Here is a 25,434-nt window from a genome sequence, read left to right on the forward strand (position 1 = left end):
TGGAAGCTTCTATGTAAAACTCGAGAAGTCACATTAAAATAAGAATCCAACTCATATCCACTAAATTTGCATATAATTTAATTAGTTGTCTATCAAATTTTTCTAAGTTTGCAAAATTTTAATCAAAATAGGCCTTTTCCAGGGCTGACACTTGGCAGAGGGAATAGTGAACTGATTGATCACAATACTCGTACCTACTATTGATCACAGCTACTTTTTGTTTCAGACGAGTTATCGTGAAACTTTTGAAACGTGATTAACAAAAACCATTAAAACAAAGAGCTGTTTTGAATTTATTCTTTAAGTGATTTGACACTAAACATGATCACCCGGAGAAAGCTAGAGTTACCTACTTGAAATAAAATTTTGTGGCTTTCTTCTATAAAATTTAGTTATGGTGAACTAATACCAGTGGGCGAAACATTTCCATAATACAATTCATGCAACATATTTCTATATTTATTAAAGCACACATAGGTATCACCTTATCACTAGAAGTTTGGTATATAAAGAACAACGGTAATTCTTGCTTTAGGGCGTCCAAACGGCCAGACGCCGTCTTTCTGGGCCTGCACGTGGATCGGTCCAATAGGCAACCGGCCTGCTCCCCTACTCGGACGCGTCTAGGTGCCGACCCGGGTGGTAGGAAACCTGGCTTCGACACCCACCCCTCCCCCCCTCGCGCTCCCCCACGCTGATGGAAAAAATAATTATGGCAGCAGGCAGCCCACCTAGAAGATGTATGGCCCATCATCATCACAGTTGCGTGCATAAGGGGTTTAAACTTCGCAAAAGCTAACGCACGCAGGGTCGCGCTCGGGTGGGAGTGAGCGACCCTGCCGCATGTGGCCTGGTCCATGTCAAAGCTAGGGCCCGTTTGGTAGAGCTCCGGCTTCAACCAAAACAGCTTCACTTATGGCTTCACTTGTGGAGCAGATTCAGTTGTGGAGCTAATCAGTTTTTTAGACCGTTTGACAAAACAGCTTCGCCTGCTAGTCTAAAATGACGAAATATCCATAACACACCTCTTTTCTTTTTTTCTTTTTCTATTTTCTTTTCTTTTCTTTTCCAACGTTATTTGGTCCCCACACCGTCGTAGCCATGCGCTGTCCCACCGCATCCGCATGACCGCATCTCCTTCAACCTTATCTCCTCATCACGCGGCCGCAGTCTCCTTCCCAATCTCCATCGCCCTGCCAGGAAGTGCGCCGCGGCTTGGCTGGTCTCCGTCGGCGTCCCTTCCTCCTCCTCCTCCTCCCCCAGTTGCGCTGGCCACCGCGCCCCTTTCCTCCTCTCCGCACGGTCGTGCTCCACGCTTCCACCTCGTCGTCGCTCTGACACCCAAGCGAGCGCGTGGCCGGCGTGCCTCCAGACGGCCGCACGCCCCGGACAGCCGTGCCCACGCAGCCCGACCTGACGGATCCTTCTCGATGGCCGGTGGCTGCACCGGCGACAAATGCCCCGTCTTCCCTGCGCACGCTGAGGGGCAAACTCGCCCAGAGCCCACGCATCTGAGCAGGAACCGAGGCAAGCTAGTTTTTTTTTTTTTTTGGCTCATCTCTCATCTCCACTCCCTCTCGGCGCAAATCACGGGACTTCTCCTGTAAAGTTGTTCTCTTCTCTTGGTAGTTGGTACCCATTTGCTAGGAGGTGTCGTAAAACCGCTCCTGGAGTCGGTCGGTGAGCGCTACCAAACGGGGCTCCTAGTTACGATGATGCTCCGGTCAATAGGAGCACGGCCAGACGCGTCGTACCACGGATGTCTCCTGGTGCACAAAACGACAAGAACCACCATCCATGTGTGATGCGTGTCCGTTTCAACGTTTTTATTACATTGTTTTCTTTTAGTTTTATTATCTATTTGTTAATTTCTTTTCTTTTCTTTTTAATAATTTTTATCCTTCTTTTTTGTTTTGGTTTTAATTGTTTTTTCTTTACTTCTCATTTTCTATTTGTCAATTTTATTTTTATTTTCTAGTAATTTCAGTTTTATTTTATTGTTTTTTAGTGTCTGTTTTTTTGTTGTCGATTTCGGTTTTAGTATCTTGTAAATTCAGTTTCAGTGTTATATTTTAGTTTTATGTTTTTCATTGAGCTTACTTTATTCACATTGTGTATTTGTCAATTCATTTCTTTTTGGTTTTTTATTTTGTCTTCTTTAATTTTTAGTTGAATTTTGTGGTTGTCATTTTCAGTTTCAGTTTCGTGTTTTTTACTTTAGTTTTTAGTTTTCATTTTTCATTTTTAGATAATTTTTTTGATGTCATTTTAGTTTTATTTTCTAGAAGTTATTTCAGTGGTTTAGATTTCTCTTTAGGTTCGAGCGTACTTTAGTTTTTAGTCTTATGTTTCAGTTTTTAGTTTTTCATATTCTACTTTAGTTTTCAGTTTTTATTTATCAATTTTAGTTTTTTTGTCAATTTCAGTTTAAGTTTGTGGTAGCTATTTCAGTTTAAGTTTGTGGTAGCTATTTCAGTTTTTTGGTTCCCTTTCAAGTTCGAATGCCTTTCTAAATCTTACATATTAACTGTTCAATATTTTATGCTCTTAAGTATTTTATTTTTTGTTTCAATTTTTATTTTAGTTTCACTTTAATGAGTTATGAGTTCCATTATTTCATTTTTCCTTTTATGTTTGAATGTCTTAAATTCTATATATTAGTTGTATAATAACTTAACTTTGCCCCAGCTTATGCAACGCCTTTTCTAATAATTTGCCCTTGGGGGTGTAACTTGTCTTTTTTTTGTCGCTACTCTTGCCTTTTTAATAAATGTCCCTCCAATTGTCCGATAGTCATGTTTCATAGCTCATATAGTGGGTTATACAATAACTTGCCTCTCTAGTTGGTAGCTTATGCAATGCTTGTTCTAATAATTTGCTTCCATGTTGCAGCTTTTTTTTGCCACTATCCTTATTTTTAATAAATGCCCTCAGTTGGCAGCAAGTCATGTTTTCTGGCTTTTTTAATGTGTTTTATAATAAATTGCCTCCTAAGTGGCAGCTTATGCAATATTTATTTTAATAATTTGCTCCTCTAGTTTGCAACTTGTCTTTTTTTTTGTCTGTTACTCTCTTTTATTTGTTATTACCTTTATGTAGTACTATATAACAAATTTATTATATTTCCATGGTAACAATCGATGTGCACCATGTAAAAACTTTAGTGTATTTTTAGAGTAGCAAGTTTTGTATTACATAGTAAGAGGGTGTTTAGTTGGATGAATTTTGGATTTTGGGCTAATGTAGCACTTTCGTTTTTATTTGGCAATTAGTGTTCAATCATGGTCTAATTAGGCTCAAAACTTTCGTCTCGCGATTTTCAACCAAACTGTGCAATTAGTTTTTTTTCGCCTACATTTAATGCTCCATGCACGTATCACAAGATTTGATGTGATGGGTACTGTAGCACTTTTTTGGAATTTGGCCTGCCAACTAAACACGGGCTAACAACTTGTTTCATAAATCTCCTAACACATTTTTACATATAAATTGCTTCTAAAATAAAATTCTTTAAAACATAGACAAGTGGGGTCTAATTTTGTTCGTCTCATCACTTAGAACATTTTGGTGCAAACAAAATTAAAAACCGATAAATAATTCAAAAGTTAAATCAATTTAAATAAAAGTTTTTTTTTCATGAGCCGCGTTGGAGAACGTGCTACACAGGCAAGCGGGCTTTTGGGGAAAACCTGTCCGGATTTGGGGCATGTTTGGTTGGAAGCCTGGATGATTTGCCTGGAGAAAAGTGTTGCCTGAGAGTTACCTGGAATTCTAAGAGAATCTGCCTGGCCAGGTAAGTTGAGAGTTATTCGTTTGGTTAGATGCCTGGCCTGAGAAAGCTAATGAATAGAGATCATGTGTTTTCTTCTCTGTTGGAGAGGTAATTAATTCATTTTCTTAATTAATAATACATCAAATATACACAAATAAACATACGGTGATAAAATAAAAATAGATAAGTGAGTTTTCTTAATTTATAATATGCTTAAATTAATGTGTTTTTTATTTATCTTTATATAGTTAACATGTATTTTTATAATCTGATTAACTAAAATATATAATTTAGTAAATTGTTGCCACGTGTTTAATATTAGATAATCATGTTTAATAAGATTAAATAGGAAATATATTGATAAATTACGTCTTTTAGTATAAATCATTGCTTTTATAAATAAATAATATAAAAACAAAAAATAATTTTATTATTTTACTTGACAACTATTTACACATATAATTAAGGGACGAATATTATAAGGAAACATGGGAAGGTGTTTCGGTCACACCTTTATATCTTGATGGTGAGACAAAAAAAAAACAAAATTAAATTACTACAACAAATAAAAAATAAGACAAAAAGTGCATTACCGTATTGATTTAGCCCAGGCAGCAGCGTGCTGTTGCGAGGCGGTCATTTTCGGTGGCCTGGCAGAGGGTGCCTCGCCTGGCCCAGACACGTTTCCAGGGCTCCATCCAAATGCACTCCAGACAGCATCCAGGCAGCTGTTTGCCTAGGCAAAATCAGTCCAGGGCCATGTTTAGTTTCCACCAAAATCCAAACTTTGTCACTATACAAAAAGAAGATTCCCCGTCACATCAAACTTATGGTACATGTATGGAGTACTAAATGTTGACGAAATCAAAAACTAATTGTACAGTTTGGTTGTACTTTGCGAGACAAACGTTTTGAGCCTAATTAGTTAACGATTGGACAATTATTATCAAATACAAACGAAATACTACAGTGCACTACTGTATCTACAGTAATTTTGGGGCGCCGAATCCGCGGGTAACTAAACGAGGCCCAGGGTGCAAACCAAACAAGCCCTTGCAGCGTGGGAGGCCGTGCACAGGCAAGCAGGCTGTCTATCTGGGGTCGCGCGATTGCTCGATAGCTCGCCTGGTCGCGCATTAACGCAGTCCTTTAAACTTTAAAAAGTTATAACTATCAAAATATACATCTAAATTAAATTTTCGGTGTGCCACTGTGTTTCTTACAATAAATTTTCAAATTAAAATCCCACTTAAATAAAATTTTAAAAAATATTTACATATATACTACGGAATATCATAAATACATGGTAGAACGTCACATTAACGTTACACAAATATTACAAAAAAATAGCATAAAACATCATATGCATACTACGTTAACATCACATATATCATACTTCCTCCATCCCAAAAGAATGCAATTCTAGAACAGTGTCATGTGTTATTATATCAACTTTGATCAATTATAGATAAAAAAGTAAAAATATTTACAATATCAAATAAATATTATTAGATTAAATACGAAATGTATTTTCATAATATATTTATTTGAAGTAATAAATGTGAGTATTATTTACTGGAAACTTGGTCAAACATGAACCACTTTACATGGCACGCAATTAATAGTTGCATTCTTTATGGGGTGAAGGTAGTAAAATGTAAAAAGAAAAAATAAAAAATAAAAATAAAACAAAATAATAAAATAAAATTAGTGAAATAGTTAATTAGAGTCAAATAAAAAGAAAAAATGCTACCGACCATCACAAAAAATATCCTAGAACATCAATGTATGATAACTAAACATCACAAAATACATCGTAGAACATCACATTTCTACTCACGGACATCAAAAAATACTTTATAGAACATTGCATGTATTTTACATGAACATCGCGTGTATCTGTAAATAAAATAATTGAAACAAAAAATATAAATAGAAAAAAATAAAATAGAAAAGAATAAAATACAAAAATAGAAAAAGCAAAACAAAAAGAATAATAAAAGACCATAGAAAAAGAAAGATGAAAAAAGATAACAAAAAAGACATAGAAGAAAATAAAAGAAAAATAAAAAGAAATAAAAGATGACAAGGAAGAAAAATAAAAAAAAGACTAAATGATGACAAGAATAATAGAACACAACAAAAAAAGAAAATAAAAATGAAAAAGAAATAACAGAAAGGAAAGAAAAAGAAAAAAGAAAAAAATAGAAAAAAACAAAAACTGATGTATATGGACTCCGGCTGGGCCAACTGGGCCAAAATAATTAAGCGTTAGCGGAGGGGGAGGGGGGGCAGGCGGCTGCCGTCCGACTAGTCGGCAGCGATGGTTTGCACCCCTACTCCCTCATGTCTGCGAGACTATGACCGTAAGTTTCCCACTTCATGCCATCACGGTGTTCACCGCGCCGTCTACCCCTCCACCTCCCATCACGACGTCCACTTGTGCCCGTATCGGACAACACGAAATCTAGGCCACCATAGATCCTCTCCCATCCAAGCTTCTTGCTCCAACACCTACCCACCCTCTGCGCCATCATCACTACCGCGCCCTACCTCATCCAACGAAGTGACCTGCTGCGGCCTTCTCCAGCGTGCACCCCACTCCGCCTCGCGGCCTTCTCCAGCGCGGTTCGCCTTCTCCACTAGAGCAACCCGCCACGACCTTCTCCAACGGAGCTGTTGTGGCTTCTCCACTAGAGCAACGAGCTCCATGTCACCGGCGAGCTCAACACTGGTGAACTCCACATACCGACGAGCCTCCATTATCAAGCGGCAAGGAGATGTTGTGCTGAAAATGCATGTTGTAAATGTATGTTTCAAGTGTTTCAGATGTTTAGAGATATGTTGCAAGTGTTCTATATCGGTATTGCAAAAGTAGATCAGGATGTTGCACATGTTTTATTTTGTGAATTACACAAATACAAACGCAGACGCTCAACACGTACGTACACTCACCCCTATAAACACACGCACGTAAACCCTACTGTTAGAAATAAATGAAAATGAACAAAATTTTAGGAACAACTAAACTGCTTTCATTGATCTCTTAGATATATATACAAAGTGAAGGGTTGTGTCCGTACGGACACAACTGTTAGTGTCCAAAGGACATGTCCCTTTGGTGACTATGCTTAACTGTCTATACTAATCCTAACTGCCTCTATCAATGGATGAGATCATCCCTGTGAAACGATGTCGTTTGGATGGATGTGTCCCTTCGTCCATTCGGCCAAGGGGTGACGTTTCACAACACTCCCCCTTGATCGAATCTTCTTTGAGATCAATGTAGCTGTACGTTTGAATTCCTCGAAAAACCCTATGGGAAAAATCTGAGGAATATGTATGTATAGATATGCTATAAAAACTCCTTTAAACCTTATAGGAAAATAAGGAGAAAATAGCATATATGAGTGTGATTTAAATAAACCACTATGTCATTGGTATCCCATTAAAAAACTCAGTGGGGAAAAATATTGGAGATACGACATATAGATTACTTCCCCAAAAACCTTTTCAGGAAAAATATGAGAAGCAATATAAAATGATATGTCGCTAAAACTCCTGTAAAAACCCAGTGGGAAAATTAGGAGAAAATATGACGACATATTATTGGTATTGTCCTCTTGGATAACTCACATGAAAAACCTTTTCAGGGAAAAACCATGTATGAGTTGTGAGGGCAATATGTGTCTTTAGATATTTCCCACAAAAACCCCGGTGGGGAAAATAGGAAATATGACACATGCTTATGTTAATATTACCTCATTAAAAACTTTAACAAGAAACCTTATAAGTAAAACTTGTGAAAGAAAAGAGTATAATATGATGCTAGGTACAGGTCAACATTTAGGAGATATCTCCCCCTGATTCTGGCAAATCTCGAAGTCACCGCATACCAATTCCATGTACTAATTTTTGAAACACAGAAGTTGGTAAGGACTTAGTAAATAGGTCAGCGAGATTATCACATGACTTGATTTGCAAGATGTTTATTTCCCTGTTTTCTTATAATTCATGAGGATAAAACAGTTTAGGAACAATATGCTTAGTGATATTGCTCTTTATGTAACCTGATTGCATCTGTGTAACACAAGCGGAATTATCTTCATAGATAATTGTAGGTGATTCGATTGAACCAATACCATATGACTGTTGTATGTGGTTAATCATTCTATGAAGCCATACACATTCTCGTGATGCCTCGTATAGAGCAATAATTTAAGAATGATTAGTAGAGATTAATGTCAGAGTCTGCTTAGAGGACTTCTATGAAATAGCTGTACCTCCATGTAGGAATACAAATCCTGTTTGGGATTTTCCGTTATGAGGATCAGATAAGTAACCAGCATCAGTATAACCAATCATACAAGGATCATGATTTTTCTTGAAGAATAAACCAAGATCCTTTGTGCCATTAAGGTATTTGAGGATACACTTCGCTCCTGTCCAATGACGGCGAGTTGGGTCCGCACTATGCCTAGCTAGTAAGTTCACTGCAAATGCGATATCAGGCCTGGTGCAATTTGCAAGATACATAAGTGCGCCAATGACATTGAGATATGGGATATCTGGTCCCAACATCTGTTCCCCATTATCCCGTGGTCTAAATGGATCTTTCCCTATTTCTAAGGAACGAACAACCATCAGAGTTTTATTAGGGTATGATTTATCCATATTGAATTTCTCCAATATCTTTTGGATATAGGCTGATTGATGCACTAAAATCCCTGAAGGACGGTGCTCAAGTTGTAAGCCTAGGCAATACTTGGTCTTACCCAAATCCTTCATCTCGAATTCCCTCTTTAGATGTTTGCGTGCTTCATCTATATCCTTTAGGCTGTCAATGATATTTAAATCATCAACATACACAGATATAATACAAAATCCTGTTCGAGATTTTTTTAATGAAAACACATGGGCAATCATCATTGTTAGAGAATCCTTTCTTTAGAAGGAATTCCCTCAGTCGGCTTGTACCACATTCGTCTCGACTGCTTCAAGCCATATAATGACTTTTGTAGTTTTACACAATACATGTTGCGATTTGCGTTTGGATTAGAATTTGGATTCCATCGGGAACCTTCATGTATATGTCCGAATCAAGTGACCCATATAGATATGCTGTCACCACATCCATCAACTGCATAGATAGATGATTTTGAACTGCCAATGATATTAAGTATCAGAAAGTAATTCCACTCATTACTGGAGAATAGGTTTCATTGTAATCAATGCCGAGTCTCTGCGTGAACCCTTGTGCTACTAGCCTCGCTTTATATCTCACCACCTCATTATTCTCATTCCGTTTCCGGACAAAAACCCATTTAAAGCCTATAGGAAAGACTTTGGAAGGTGTAGGTATTGCAGATGTGAATACCCCTCTTCTAGTGAGCGAAGCTATCTCAGCTTGAATTGCTTCTTTCCATTGAGCCCAGTCCGAGCGCTTTTTGCACTCTGCCATGGTCTTGGGATCTAGATCATTGAGAAAGATTTCTACAATTGCTTGCGGAGAAGTACATGTCGACTAACAGTAAGTCTTACGATCGTATGATTCTCCAGAATCTATGTAATTGATGGAAATTTCTTTCACCCCATTATTTGACTCAACATTTCCAAAACTATGGAGTCAGGGTGTTCTGATATCCCAGGATCAGAATTTGGATGCACCGTTGATCTGGGCTTGTGGATTTGGTCCTAATGTTGGATTTTTATCCACTATTGGGTGTCTACCAACTTGAGGTTGGCTTGGATTTACTGATTTGGAGGATTTAGCCCTCGGTCTCCTCGGACGCTTACTTGTAGCATTATCCTTAGGAGCGGCCGTACTTCTCCCCCTCTTCTTTGGAAGTGGGAGTTGAATGATTTTTATTGGTACCTCCACTCTTTCGAGCGCATTACGAGCATGATAAGAGGATTTAGTGACACCCTTATAATCAGTAAATGCTTCTGGCAGGTTATTTGCTATATGTTGCAAGTTTATAATTTTTTGAACTTATTGTTCAGTTTCTAGAGTACGTGGATCTGAGGGGGAAATGCCTTGGGCATTCCAGATGATTTCCTGGCATTTGTTTTGGTACTTGAAGTCTCCCCCTAATGCCAGGAAATGGTCCTCATTAAATATGCAGTCAGCGTATCGGGCCGTGAATAAGTCCCCTATAAAAGGCTCAAGGTAGTTGATAATTGATGGAGATTGATATCCCACATAGATACCAAGTTTCCTCTATGGGCCCATAGAAGTACGCTTAGGCAGTGAGATCGGTATGTATATAGCGCAACCGAATTTTCGCAGATGGGAAATATTTGGCATATTCCCACGTACTAATTGCAATAGAGAGACTATGTGATATGCAGTTGGTCGCAATTGAATTAAGTCAGCAGCGTGTAAGACTGCATGACCCCAACATGAAGTTGGTAGGTTGCAATTTTATAATAACGGTCTTGCAATGAGTTTAATTCTCTTAATAAGAGATTCTGCTAAACCATTTTGTGTATGGACATATGGGACAAAGTGCTGAACTTGAATTCCCAAAGCCATACAATAATCATTAAAAGCCTTTGAGAAAATTCAGCAGCATTGTCCATTCGAATTGATTAAATTTGATGTTCAGGATGATGTGCTCTAAGTCTAATAACTTGAGCAATAATTTTTGCAAAAGCATGGTTACGTGTGGACATAAGACACACATGAGACCATCGAGTAGATGCATCTATTAGAACCATGAAGTACCTGAACGGTCCAGACGTTGGTTGTATGAGGCCACAAATATCTCCTTGAATGCGTTCAAGAAATTTTAGTGGCTCATTTTGGATCTTAACGGGCGATGGCCGTACGATCAATTTCCCTGTAGCGCATGAAGTGCACATAAAATCTGAAGATTTCGGGAATTTAGCAGTCGTTAACTCATGACCTTTAGAATTGCTGATAATTTTTCGCATCATCCCTATACCAGGATGGCCAAGGCGTTCATGCCAAATTTTGAATGCGTCAACATTCTGAAAAATTACCTTGTACGCAACATGCGGTACGGGTTTGATGTATGTGTAGTACAATCTAGACAGAAAAGGGGGAATTTTCTCAACAATTCGTTTGCCATATCCGCTATTTTTAGTAACGAGGAGAATTTCCTCATTATTATCATCACGGGTTTCTATATGAAAACTATTTTGATGGATATCTCTATAACTTAACAAGGTATGCTTTGAGTCGGGATACAATAATACATCCTCAATTGTAATTTGGGTATCCATGGGGAGTACAATAGTGGCACGACCAGAATCAACTATCGTAGCATCGCGTCCGGCGATAGTCAAAACATTTCCTTATCTTTTTATAAGAGTTTGGAAATACTTTGTTTCTCTAAGTATAGAATTAGTGGTACCACTGTCCACTAGGCATAATTCCTCCTCCATCAGATTGACCCCCGTAGAAACTATATATAAATAAAGAATTTGATATGAAACTCTTTGATGATATATAGAATACATATGTTATTTATTAAATATCAAATGTTTACATTACATTTATTGGATATTCAAACCAAATAGTGATGACATTATTATATATTTACAACACATAGGACATAAATTATTTTAACTATTATAATCACTAGGACATAAAGACACTAGAATCTAAGGGATTGGGAGCCTATTCAAAGTCTCCGTATATGTCGTTGGATGCATATTCGATGATCATATTCCCCGTATCAGCAAGATCCTCGCCTCCTCGTATGTTGTTGCTGCTTGGTTCCATTGGAACTTGTTGTGAACAACCAGCCTCATTCCTGGTGGTGTTAGGTCAAATGTTGAAGTGGGCTTCATACTTCTGTCCTAGTGCAGCACGTCCGTGACCCGCAGACTTTAAGTAGAGATCAACAAGATGACTTGGGGTATGACATTTCTTTGTAATATGGCTATAACAACCACACTTCTGACACACTGGTTTGTCATTCCTATTTTTGGAAATGTTCTTACCCTTGTTGGAAACACGAATTTGGGATTTCTTATTGCGTCTGCGTTGTTTTTTACCTTTCTTAGAATTTCCCTGAGGATGGGTCTTAGAAAGTCCACCATCAAATTTGGGTTTATTCTGAGTGTAACCATGTACTTTAGGCAATGGAGCAGACCCTACGGGGCGCTGCTGATTATTCCAAACCATAAGTTCAGAATGTTTTTTGGCCTCAAGTAAAGTTTGTATAAGCTCAGAATAAACCTGGAAACGCCTTTCACGGTATTGTTGTTGAAGAATCCTTTCAGAGGGAAGCATAGTAGATAGAGTCTTTTCTATTTTATCCGCATCTGTAGGTTCTTTCTCGTAGAATTGCAACTTTGAGCAAATCCTATGAACAGCATGGTTGTAATCACTCACAGTTTTAAAATCCTATAAGCAAAGTTGCGTCCATTCATAGTTGGCCGCAGGCAGGACAAGTGCCTTTTGTTGTTCATAGCGTTGTTTAAGATAATTCTATAGATTTCGTGGGTTCTCTTCCAACAAATATTCAGCCTTAAGATCAGGATGAATATGGCTCCTAATGAGATATAGGGTTGTGTATACATGTTGATCATCAAGAGGTGCAACACCCTCTTCGGGTGGTAACACAGCTCGATAAAGTCCACGGGACGCAAGACTAACCTTTACGTCCACAGCCCATATGGGGTAATTGTGGCCGTCTAGAGCAAGCAAATCAAACTCTTTGACGGTCATTGATCCTACACGAGGCAAACCATCAAAACATTTTAAGTTATTAAAATATTGTGGTGTGTTGTAATTATGGGATGCAAGATATTGACAAGATAAATCTTGTATTATTAATGGTGTAAAGATCTCATGTGCATAATAAAATAATGGAGGTAGTCACTTTATAAGTGTAGACCTCAAATTGGGCATAGTCTGTATTAACAGTAGATGCCAAATAATTATGCAAGTTGTATAAACACGTCTTAAGGTAATCATCAAGAATGATGTAGACCTTAGTCAATTCGCAAACGAATTGGGTACGCACATTGAGGATAGTCACTAAGTGTTTACTTAGTGTAGATCCCACAGTAGCAACAATGGTGCTACCTTGTGTATGGTCAATAGGAATGCGAATTAATGGTAGTCATCTTTGTGAAAAGATGTAGATCAAATGTTCTCATTTGTGATGTTGGGTACGCACGTTGAGGATAGTCACTAAGTGTTTACTTAGTGTAGATCCCGCAGTAGCAACAATGGTGCTACCTTGTGTATGGCCAATAAACAAATAGAGAACATACGCATTATATAATTGATGAGAAAATATACATAAAATGTCGCATCCATTATTTAAGCGCGTAGTGCTTTAAAATCAAAAAGCATAAAAAGGGGGCTTAAATAAAATGATCGATTGCAAAACTGATTAATGAGTAAATAATTTGCAAGATCATGGTCGTAATAACACGGATATTATTTATTGGATTTGCCATACATACAGGGACAAATACTTTGAATAATATCATAAATGGATATTTTACAATAATAAAATATCACAAGTACAACTATAGTTAAAGTCAGTGACTAAACACAAGAGTACTTAATTTTACAACACATAATTATAGGAGACTAACATAGTCATTGACGAATTAATGCTGAAAATAAATAAAAGGAAGAAAAGGAACCAGCCAGGCCATTGAAATGTGATTGAACTCATTTATGATTTTCGGCCCAGCTTGGCCCATTCGGGCAGGCGCAGGGAGTGGAGGTAGGCCAGGGCACCGGCCTTGGGCCGGCCCATCCCGCGCGCGCAGCAGCACCATAAAAGGAGGGTCGATCGGCAGTTAGGGTTGAAACCCTAACTGCTCACCGCCGCTGCCGATTTCAGAGTCCACCGCCGCCGTCGCAAATCACCTCGCCGCTCCGGTCCACCGCGCTGCCCATGCTCGCCATCTTTAGATTGAGGAGGACTCCCCCTCGTCGGGGGAGTAGAAGCCACTACCGAGCACCTCCGCCGATGGGAGGCCGAGCACGGCCGGGTTCCAAGTCCCTCGGCGGATCCCTGGGCGCCTGTCCACGGCGGCCACCCTGCCACCGATGAGGCGGCGAATTGAGGGGGCGTGGTCGCGCTGCCCTCAGTAGAGGTTGGAGGAGCCATCGGAAGAGCCTGCTTCCTCATGCGGGCCGCAGCCTCCGCGCGAGTCGCGGGCGGAGGAGGAGCAGCCGCCGGTGCTGGAGTCGCCACCATGTCCGTGCGAGCGCCGAAGATGTTATGGGGAAGGGGCAGCGCCGCTGACGGAGGTGAAGCCGTTGGCAGGGTCATCGTCGGAGGAGTAGCCGAGAGTCCGGCCGTGTCGAAGAAGCCGTACATCGGGACGCCGGTCCTAGTCACGTACAAGCCTCCGGGGTTGAAGAGGTTGCTGACGCCGAGGGCAGCCACCATGTCCTCGTCCTCTTCCTCAATCTTCACGGCGTCAAGCGCGGGAGCAGCCCGCGTGTTCAGAAACCAAGGATCGAGCAGGGGGACGCCGTTGCCTGTCGCCACTGGAGTCGGAGAGGCTGGTGTGGGCATCGGCAGCGAGTACGAGTACTCAAGCGTGTGCGGGATCGAGGTGAACTCCTTGTAGAAGTCGCACCAGAAGCGAGGCGGTGACAGTGCCGGCAACATCGGCTCCATTGGGATGTACGCGGGGACGGTGATGGGCTCGGTAACCACTTCATCAACGGACGGCGCCGAGGCTTCAACGACTGGTGGCGCCGGGGTTTCCTGTACTGGTGGCGCCAGGGCTTCCTGGACTGGTGGCGCAGCGTTGCTGGGGCCGGCACCGTCCAAGCAAGGCGAGGAGATGGTGGCTGGCTCTGCAGACGAAGATCGCGCGGAGGAGAAGCATGGCTGCCGCGAACAGGAATCCATCGGCGGCGAGGAACCATATTGGAACGGAGGCCACAAACAGCGGAGTTGAAGAGGCGGCCGAAAAGACCATGGCCATGACCATGGGCACTGTCGCGGCGAACACGAGGCCCAAGGCGCTCGAAGACGCTGCGGCGTTGTCCATGGTGACCGTGGTGGCGGATCGGGCCACGGCGAACACCATCGACGCAGCGAAGGGCGAAGAACAGTTGACGAACAACATGCGACGGTAAGTCAATTTTCGTCATGCTTACCGGTGGGTTCAGAGGCCTTCGTTGCCTCTACGTCGTCGTTCTCTATTCTCTTGTCCAGTAGAGCAGTGCTGATAACGTGTTAGAAATAAATGAAAATGAACAAGATTTTGGGAACAACTAAACTGCTTTCATTGATCTCTTAGATATATATACAAAGTGAAGGGTTGTGTCCATACGGACACAACTGTTAGTGTCCAAAGGACATGTCCCTTTGGTGACTATGCTTAACTGTCTATACTAATCCTAACTGCCTCTATAAATGGATGAGATCATCCCTGTGAAACGATATCGTTTGGATGGATGTGTCCCTTCATCCATTCAGCCAAGGGGTGACGTTTCACAACACCTACCTCTATGAGCACCTCCAGAAGACTGTACCGGCACATCTCGAGATTGACAAAGACACTACATGCGCCTCACGTCTGACAGTAACGTCGTCTACCACTGAAAGCACAGCGCTGTTAAATCTTAGAATAAATTCAGAAAAATACAAGCACATACTGCATATTCGCTATGCATGTCGGAGAACTTACAGATGCGCATGCAACTGTTCGCTTAAACCTATCAGCCCAGCTTATTAGTAAATATATAATATTTTTCTCTCACAACGAAACAGCATCACCCACGTCTGCAAAAGTCATAAGCCGAACAGCTAAGCACATACATGTATTAAATGGAGCTCTGCAAACCATGCTGTACCACCAAATGAAACGTTTTTATTTGTCCGGATAAATCACGTCATCCATGTGACAAAAAGACAAATCCGTTACTCAGCTCCTTTAGTTTTATAAAACACATATACACATGCATAAATACGCTAGGAATGTGCAATGCCATTACAACAGTCAACAGCATTCATCCCTCTTTCTTCGTACCTTGTGTTCCACTACAGGGCCTTCCAGATATCAGAGGTAGGATGATTTACCAGTAGGGGTCCATTTAATTTCTCTAGCTGAAGAACACTCCACAGAAGTGAAGGAACTATATGTTACAGAAAATGAAATCTGACCTAAGCAAAACTTGCTTTGGCATCGCCAAAAAATGGATGGCATGGCACTAGTTTCTACCAGCCCAAAATGCTCAGAAGAATAAGGTTGAATCTGAATGTGACCAATATACAAGTTAATTTCTGTAGCCAACACCGAAGTGGAATCGGCTTGCTTGCTTATCGTTGAAGGCGTACTCAAGCCGTAGAGGTCCCAGAGGGGAGTCCACGCGGACGCCAACACCATAGCCATAGCCACTACCCGGCTTTCCACGAGCTCCAGCTGGGTCACCTGAAGAGCCAATCACCACAGATGGTCCAAGTAAGAGTTGTGTATGCTAACAGAAAAGCAGCTAATATGTATAGATGGTAAAATAATTTCAAGTAAATTCCCCATTTGTGCTAGACTTCCATTCTGTCAAATGTGTCCTAGAAAAATAAATAACTATCACGTTAGAGTACAATATATGAATTACCAGGAACTTTAGGACCAGAACCAAGATCGCTGCCATAGTCGCCAAAGACCACGCCTTCCAGTGGCCCAAACTGCATTTAGAGCAAGAATACAAGGTAATCAAATTATGATTTAAAACCTTGATTTGTTCATTCACGAGACCAGAGTAGGTAAAATGTGCGTTAAAGTAGCAGTGTAAGACCCAGATGAATAGTATGCATTTCTTCAAACGCATGATGGCATTTGCAGACAACTGTGCATACAAGTTCTCAGGGGAAAAAAACTCTGCATATAACTGTTTTTCAAGCTGCCAATCTATTTAGACATGAAGAACAGGGCTCCAGATTATCTATGCAAAGGGGGCTCGGAACAACTGTTGTACTCAGCTATTACAAAGATAGCATATTATACCGCTCAACAAATATTCTATTAAGAATAGTAACATCATCCATCTATAACATTATTGCTACTTGGGCCCAATATGAAAGTAGGGCAGTGAAAGAGTAAAGCAAGCAGGCCAAGTTAAGCTACCGCAGGCAATCAATTGGTGATGGCCCAGCGCCCCAGCCATACAAGATCCTCTCATTTGAGCAACAATCTGCCTGCTCAGAAGAGCTTGCTACTGTGCAGCAGCAAGCACACCTGCAATCACTGTTCTTCTATAGAGGAAATAAACAGCAGCTGCTGCAGCCCACTGTGCTACTAGCACAGCCGGGTGAGCCCAATAATGAGACTGGGTAAGAGACGTTTAACTGGACTGGTCATTTTACTTTCATGTTGGGCCCTACTAGCAACAAGCAACAATGTGGCAGAAGAATATTGATCCTGTTTTTGCTAAAATATTCATTGCTAGATATTTATATTCCAGGACTATTGTGTTTTGCAGAGAATTTTGGGCCCTGCTTCTGGGTCTGGCACCTATGAGTAGAAGGTTCCATACAGGCATACAGATAAAAACAGTGTGTGCGCGCGCGCACACAAAATGTTCCATATCTAATATGTATTCAAGCCTTGAACAGTGTGGCAGAATGCCCACCTGTTTATTTCCTTTCTGAGTTAGCTATATTCTTGAACTAAATCTGAGAAAGAAATTTTACTTAAATTGCAAATCATACTAAGATAGTACCATTTATAATCAATTATGTAGATATGTATACCCTTGTTGCCAATACGGCATTCTGTGGTAAATTACCATACAGTTGTGTCTGTCATACTTCCATGTGGAGTCCATTTGACAATGACAAAAAGGACAGTAAGGTCGGGAGGAGAAAGAAGTTTACCAGGCGGCATGACACTTCACCACTACCGACAACATAAGAACGCCCAGAGCCAACCGCACCTTCTTCGTATCCTCTTACACTATTTGTCCCACCAATTGCAAATGCTTCATGAGGTGGAAAATTTCCCTCCACGTGACCTCCAGAGGCACTACATCAAACAAAAAGATTAAAAGTAACAGAACTGGAAAAACTGTCAGTGCAAGTTCATATGCAGAGCATTCAGTTCATGATATTTTTTGCTACAGGCCCAGTACAAGAATGTGATTAAAACAAACCTTAGAAGAAGCCTAGCAGGACCAAATTCATATCCCTGCCTCAAACGTGCTGTCACTCTGTTGAAGCTTAGCCACTCAGGCAGAACAGGGAGACCTTGCTCAATGTTGAAAACAAGCTACAAGCAACAATGGTAGCCGGAGATAAGCAATGATGGCTACAAAAATTGCCAAGTTGGGGAAGGAATAAGCATTGATGCCAACCATTGTAGAGCTATGGTCTCCAGAATCTGTGTAGATACTTTCAAACTTAGCGAGAAGTGTATCATCATAATCATGTCCACTGCAATGCAATGAGACAAACATCAGGTGGAAATCTTAACAACTATACTGACTGTGTTAGAATCTTTCATGTGAAACTAAGGAAATAAGACAATGAGAATGGAGACCTGGCAGTTAATTGGCTGTTATAGAAATCCCTGATGACCGGATTCCCTTTATCATCACGAGCACCAGCATGCTGTGCAGACACAAAAGGTCAACACTATACCGCATGGCTAGTCCTGAAAGATAAGCAGCAGAATATTTACCTGAAAAATTAAGCCAAGTGTCCCACTCCACTTGGGTCTGAATGGTCGACTATATTCCAAGCCAGCAGTAACACGTCCAATTGTTATGGGCCCATGGTCAGGATGATCACCACCATGGACAAGTGTTCCAGGAGTCCTAGAGTTCTGGTACAAGAAATAGCTATAAACATATGCATGGTGCTAACTAGCGGAACTGGAAAGTGATTTATATTAAAGGTAAATACCTGAACCATAACAGTTCTGGAGGTTCTCTTATTGTCGCCATCAATCCAAGGGTCAGTAAAGTTCAATCTAAATATTGAATCGATTTGCCCCCTTTCCAAAGAGAGATTTAATTTCTTGTTCCTCCCAAAAACATTCCGATGTGAATATGCAAAGCTGCACTCCATTGAGTAAAGTTTAGACTATGTGCATATATAAGAGGTAGGAGGCTAGGGGCTAATAAGTTGCAACATAGTGATTTTGTTCTAGACATCTACATTACACGGATACGTGGTTGAGGGAGCGTATCGCGTGTCGGATACGTATCCAATACGGATACGCGTCGGATACGCGCCCGATACTTATCTGCGGAGTATCCGAATTTTTATTAATTTCGCAATTCTTGAGTATGCCTGTGGATACGTATCTATATCTGGGATACGGCCCAGCCCAACAAAAACAATGTTCCCTGTGTCTCCCCGACGCCCTAGCCCCCGACGCTCGCACCTCGTGCAGTCGCGCCACCTCCAGCGAACACGCGCAAGGAAGCCTCGTCCCTGCTCACCGGTCACCGGCGACGAGCCTCCGTCCCCCGCTCGCTGGAGACGAGCCTCCGTCCCCGCGCACAGCCTCCTGCGTACATGTGCGCCGCCTCCTGCACAGGGGATGCGCCACTGCTCGCCGGCCGCCGTCGCCGAGCCTCTGGCCCCTCCATGCCATCCTCCTCCAGATCGCCGCGCCGGGGGGCACCTAGCAGTTCGTCATGGTCGCGGCCAGCTCCCGTGATGCAGGGGATGCAGGGGAGAGAATGATTCAGCAGCAAAGCAAGCTGTCTACTCTAATTCTGCATGTACATCCCCTTCCCTATTCTTGATCTACTCTACTTCTGCAGTTCTTGCTTAATTTTGTTTGTTCCCCACTTCCCCTTCCTGATTTTTGCCCATTCTTGATTGCTTCATTGGAAGGGCGGGCCTGGTGCAAGCGGTAGAGTCTTACCGCCTGTGACCGGAAGGTCCCGGATTCGAGTCGCGGTCTCCTCGCTTTGCACAGGCGAGGGTAAAGCTTGCCACTGACACCCTTCCCCAGACCCCGCACAGAGCGGAAGCTCTCTGCACTGGGCACGCCCTTGATTGCTTCATTGCTTGCATGCAATAGGTGGTCTCTCCAAATTTGGTAGTGCTAGCATAAGCTAAGTGCTAGTGCTAATCCTAGCATAGGATCTGTGGGCTGTGGCTACCAGCCACAATCACAACAGAGAACCGACATTAGGATTTCCTGTAACTCGAGTTTTAGACTTTCACAATTTTAATTTGTATTATTATTTATTTATTAAAAAATAGTAAAACGTATCCGCGTATCATGTTTTCTAGAAAATTGCCGTATCCGCGTATCCGTATCCTTCCGATACCGATACACGTATCCGTATCCGTGCTGCATAGCTAGACATATTACAAGTTCAGAAATCAGAATATATGTTTAGCAAATTGGTTTTTGTTCGCAAAAACTTGTCACTTTGGTTTTTGAGGTGGCATTTTCCCACAAATGGCACTACATGTTGTTAATTGGCAGCTGGTGTTAGAGAGAATGCTACTCAATCCTAGAGAGGAACGATGTAAAATTTAAAATTAGAAACTCTTCCATGTTCCATATAGATGGAGCTAAAACCATAATTCGGATTAGTATATTGTATTGTGTACAAATACACTGAATTACATATTATTATAATCATAAGCATGTCAGTTTAAGATTAAATTTCCACTGAAGTTTCAAGCCAACTAACAAACAGATTCCAATGTCCAAATGCTATAAGTTTTGGTAAACCTTAGGAATCTGTTAAGCAGGCACATGCAGCTAGCCAACTACTCCCTCCGTTACAAATTATAAGTTGTTTCGACTTTTTGGTACATCCATTTTGCTGTGCATCTAGATATAATAATATATCTAGATACATAGCAAAATGGATGAACCAAAAATGTCAAAGCGACTTACAATTTGGAACGGAGGGAGTAGTAAACAGCTGGCCTGGGGTTTAAAGTTAACACATCTGATGTCAAACAAGATCAATTACATATTCGAATTAAAAATCATCAGCTATCTATTCAATTACACATCATGACTTCATCACCAATAATTGACAGATTCTAAAATAAAAAGTGCTAACTTTTCTTGATCCCAAAAGGCTTGGGTTTTGGAGGATAAGCTTATAGCTTAAGCTGGTCTGAATGTGGTGGCTACATGACAATTACGATGATAATCATAGCCCATAAGAGCCCATCGAGCCCTCCAAACATTTATAAGAACCTTACATAATGAGGATTCTTGATAATGTTAAACCGAACGAAATAAGGGACCAAGCCCATTGGTGACCTGTTTGAAAGAGCGGCATAACTCCAGGAATATTAAGGACTATCAAACTTTGTTCAAATTTGAATTTAGTCCCAAGGATTTGGAGCACAATATGCCCTTTCGAACATAGGCCCTAGTTTGAGCACAGGGCCACCTTTTCAAAACCAACACAAACAATAGTCAGCAAGGAAAACTTGCAGCCCTGGGAATCTTTGAAGAATCATGATGACATTGAGCCTATGCAGAGAGTAGAAACTAACTAGCGGAAATAGCACCAGAAGCAGAAAAAGAGTAGATGTATATACATACATCTTAACCTGTGAAAGAATAACATACTGACCTGCCAATAAGTCCAGAAAGGGGTCCATTTGTTATCCTGCAGAAAAACATAATGTCATATAATCAGCATTGAGGAATAACAGTTTGACTGTACCTTGCGCATGTGCTACAACTTTGGAGGTTAAAGGAGGAAAAAGACAGCACATCCAAGGCTTCAGCACTATTGACTCAGAACAGAATTTCTTAAAGCAGAAAGTCACTGGCTACACCCACTTATGCAATCTCCAAAATGAGCTCAATTAACAAAGTATTGTTCGTACTCACCCACTTGAAATTCCACCACCAGCAGAGAAACCACCCGAAGGGCGTTCAACAAGATTCATGACAAGGTCCACTTTATTAGAATCTGCAGACAATTACAAAGCACATGAACATTAGCACTTATATGAGATCAGATCTACTTAAAAAAATGACAACTTAAAAATAGCTTCACCTCCAACTGGCTGCGGAATTATTGTAACATCCTCCATGATTCCCATAGTAAGTATTGTTTCAACATCCCTTTTCACTTGTGCACTATTGTAAGCCTGTTTAATTTTAAATAGACAAGATTAATTTGAAGTTTTAACAGGCAACATTGATGGTATAGCATAAGACAACAGGACATGGATAAAAAGGTAAAATCTATATACTATTGCGACATGATAATTTTTAGATGATTGCTAATATTATTTTGGTTCAGAATGCTGCAGTGCTCCTTTCATAATGTTTTAAGTCCAAAGCACCCAGTCTGAGTCCAAATATTACTGTGAAAATGACAGAATATACACAATCATAATGAAAGAAAAGAGGGACTTGGGTATAAGCTATACGGGCTCCAAGTCTCCAATCAAATTTATATGCCTATATTGTAACCAGCGCTGGTGATTCTGGTATTAGCCTTTGCATAGAAATTTCAGTGCATGAATGATGCAACACAGCACATGAATAACGAAAAATGTGAAGTTGGAAGGGTTAGCATTTCATGCAACATCTAGAAGAACATGACTGAAAGATGATATTTGCATTTCAGCATATCATCAATAGTCCTCCTGAGGTATATAAAACATAAATAGACAGATTGAGAAAGGCACTTCTGAAAATGCGCTCTGACCTGCCCTTTCTTGGTGGTAAGCTGCCGAAGGATGGTTTCCGGCTGTGTTTTTCCAAGAGTTGGTTCACCGCTACCACAAGCAAAGGAAACAGAAGGATGAAAAACATAAGAAACATAGAAATTTAAGCACTTTAAAACAGTGTTTGATCAAGAAATCTCAGAGAAAAGATAGGTTCTCACGTCTTCCTGTCCAAAAAGCGAATGCTAATGTTATTAACCTCAGCTTCTGAAACCTGCAGCCTCAAAATCCCTCCAGAAAGTATCTCAGCATATGAAACCTGTATCCAAACCAAGGAATCTTTGTGATTTGCCATCTCAGCATAGAAAGTATCTCAAAATCCCTCCAGAAAGTATCTCAGCATAGAAAGTATCTCTATACACAATGGATAACCAACAAATCCTATACTGCATGCTCAGTGGCCCACATATTTGACATTGGTAAGATATATACAATTCGATCATGAGGTGGCAATCACATCTGCCCGGACATGTATCATCTCCCACACCTCAGGGCAACCAAAGCCACCTCCCTTCTCCTCTTCCTATGGAAAACTACTGTTTCTCTTGACCACGTTGTTCCATGCCATCTCTATCATTTTTCAGTCCACTAATCCTAAGCTCGACGCAAACAAAAGGAACAGTCGGGTAGCTTTGCACCAAACCAACCCCATAGCTTCCCACTACTGCCACTCCGACCACTCAACTCCTCACTTATAAGGCACCTCCAGTACAAAGCAGGAGGCAGTGCTCCTATTGCATCCGTCTTCCCCTAATGCCTGTGATCTTCACCGGAGTATTCTGATTTGTTTGCAAGTTTGACCCATACTGGATTCAGGAAATCCCAAAATCAGGTTGATCCTCAATCTTCTCCCACCTCTCTTGACTGGAGTATTCTGATTTGTTTGCAGGGTTTCATCTATAATGTATTCAGTAAATCCCTAATCAGGATCATCCACATTCTTCTCCTCCTTCACCTCACACTTTTTTCGTATATGTCAAATTTCATTCAACTATTCAATTAATTTACCTTTGTTTTCTATTTTGTATGTAAACATCCGCGCACACTAGGCATGTCTGGTTTCCCATTCTTCCCTTCTCTCTGTCCTAATCGCCTTAGTTTCCTGCTCCGTGGTAACAATTATTTCACTTCCATCTTTGTTTCTGTGTGGTACAGGTATGAGGCATCGTAGGAGCTAAGCACAAGCAACTATGTGACAGAGAAACACAAATTCGGATTACCTACCAATCCAGTTAGGCCACGCTCCTGATACCATCCATTGACGGATTTGATCACTTTATCCAGATGCCTAATGTTAATAATTTTTCCTGCACATTGTAACTCCAAAGACTGAATGGGTTGTGCAGACAATAGTGCACATAATCTGTTGACAAATTGAACATTATTTGAGAACAAGAAAGGACATGTTTACCATGGCGATCATGAAAAGCATCTTCCAGGAACTTGGACGGTAGCATGTTGGCGCCCTCACATACCAGCCCATGGAAGTCTTGGTTCGGCTCCACCTGAAACCAAAAGAAGAACCGAAATTGTGCCTTCATTAGCTCCAGAAATAAGGAAAGAAAGTGGGGACAACAAGAGGATTGAGGATAGGAGGACCTCGAAGACGAGGCGAATGCCATCGCGGGTGTCGACAGCGACGGGCATACACGACCGGAACAGTCCGCTCTCGACGATGCGGTGCACGTCCTCCTGCACCTCCCGCACGGTGAGCGCGGCGTTGGGGCGGCACGCGCGCAGCGCCGCGGCGGCCGCGGCCTCCAGCTCGGCCCGCTCCAGCGGCTCCCCGTCCTTCCCCCGCACCGCGACCTCGCTGATCAGCACGCGCTCCTCGGGCCCTCCGCCGTCCTTCCCGTGCCGCCGCGGCGGGGGCAGGGCCGGTTCGGCCCGCGCGACCGGGACGCGCGGGAGGCAGGCGGCCCAGGCGGCGGGCGGCGGCGTCGATGGCGCGGCCGATGTGCGCGAACGGGAGCGCCTGCGGAGAGGAGCGCGGGCGCGGGCGACGGGGACAGGGACGGGGGCGGGGCCGGCGCGGACGGGAGCTTGACGCCGGAGGAGACGAAGCGGACATCGCGACTGCGGCCCATGGCGCGGCGCTGGAAGGTCCTGTTAGTGTCCCGAAATGGAGCTCGACTAGGGTTTAGGGCTTTGGCGACGAGGACGAGGGCGAGGGCGCGAGGGTTTCGTCCGCCATGGGCAGTGGAATGCGGAGCGGAGATGGTGCTGGACTGGCTGGACCCGTGGGAGAGGGGTAGTCCCGTTTTCGGGATTTTTAACTTTTTGCGTAACCATCGTTGGTTTTGCCAGTTTTATAAGCGCTCATAAGCAGTTGACATCGTAAACACTCAAGCTCCTACCTTTTTTTTTTTTGTCATTTTTATGACATGACACGTCATTAGACGCCTACCCAGTAAATGATCTATTTATCCTTATTGCTTCTCTCCCTCTACTCGCTGACGCGTGGACCCCATGTTTATCTTCAACCTCTAGCCATCACCCAGAGAGGGAAGGCGAGGAGCTCGTGCAGTCCTAGCCACGCTGCGGCCCCTCCTCGACCTCCGGCATGACTTGCTAGACCGTTCGCTGTGCCGCATGCCCGTCCATTTAATTTGACCGCGAGGCTTGAGTACAAATCGAGCTACACCAGCACCATGCACGCGACGCGCTGCGATGTCATCCTTCAATGAAGCCAGTCATCCGGAGCACGGGGTCACGGAGATGGCGCAGGTCGCTCAACGGCGGGCCAACGGACGCCCGCAATGTCCACGTCGCCGGCTCTGCCTCCTCCGACTGCCGCCAGCCGGCTGACAGCAGCAAATGCACAGGAGCGGTCAGCCTTGGGGCCGGGCACGTCCACGGGCCGAGAGCGCGCTGCATGCGAGCCAGTGGCTGTGCCGCCTGCACTGGCATAGGTGACGAGCTAGGTTGCAACGGCTCATGCATGTAGCAGGTCTCCGCCCACGGCACCTCGAACTCGTCGAGCTCTTCGATTGCCATGGCAAAGATGGCGAATGGGCAGAGCCCAAGAGC

The 25,434-nt window shown here is 42.3% G+C and overlaps 1 protein-coding gene across 1 annotated transcript; it reads right to left on the reverse strand.

Moving 5' to 3' along the window:
- Positions 1 to 15,579: 15,579 nt before the first annotated feature.
- On the reverse strand, positions 15,580 to 24,673 carry LOC136475973 (outer envelope protein 80, chloroplastic-like). Its single transcript, XM_066473627.1, is given in 18 exon segments — positions 15,580 to 16,162; positions 16,347 to 16,416; positions 17,605 to 17,752; positions 17,880 to 17,995; positions 18,081 to 18,159; positions 18,266 to 18,336; positions 18,407 to 18,550; positions 18,631 to 18,784; positions 21,294 to 21,329; positions 21,557 to 21,638; positions 21,726 to 21,819; positions 22,386 to 22,455; positions 22,566 to 22,663; positions 23,629 to 23,711; positions 23,816 to 23,909; positions 24,004 to 24,321; positions 24,323 to 24,379; positions 24,381 to 24,673. Coding segments are annotated over 18 exon segments (1,980 nt in total). The 5' UTR covers positions 24,492 to 24,673; the 3' UTR covers positions 15,580 to 16,007.
- Positions 24,674 to 25,434: the final 761 nt, after the last annotated feature.

Source organism: Miscanthus floridulus, chromosome 8, assembly GCF_019320115.1.
Source record: "Miscanthus floridulus cultivar M001 chromosome 8, ASM1932011v1, whole genome shotgun sequence".
Taxonomy (NCBI): Eukaryota; Viridiplantae; Streptophyta; class Magnoliopsida; order Poales; family Poaceae; genus Miscanthus; species Miscanthus floridulus.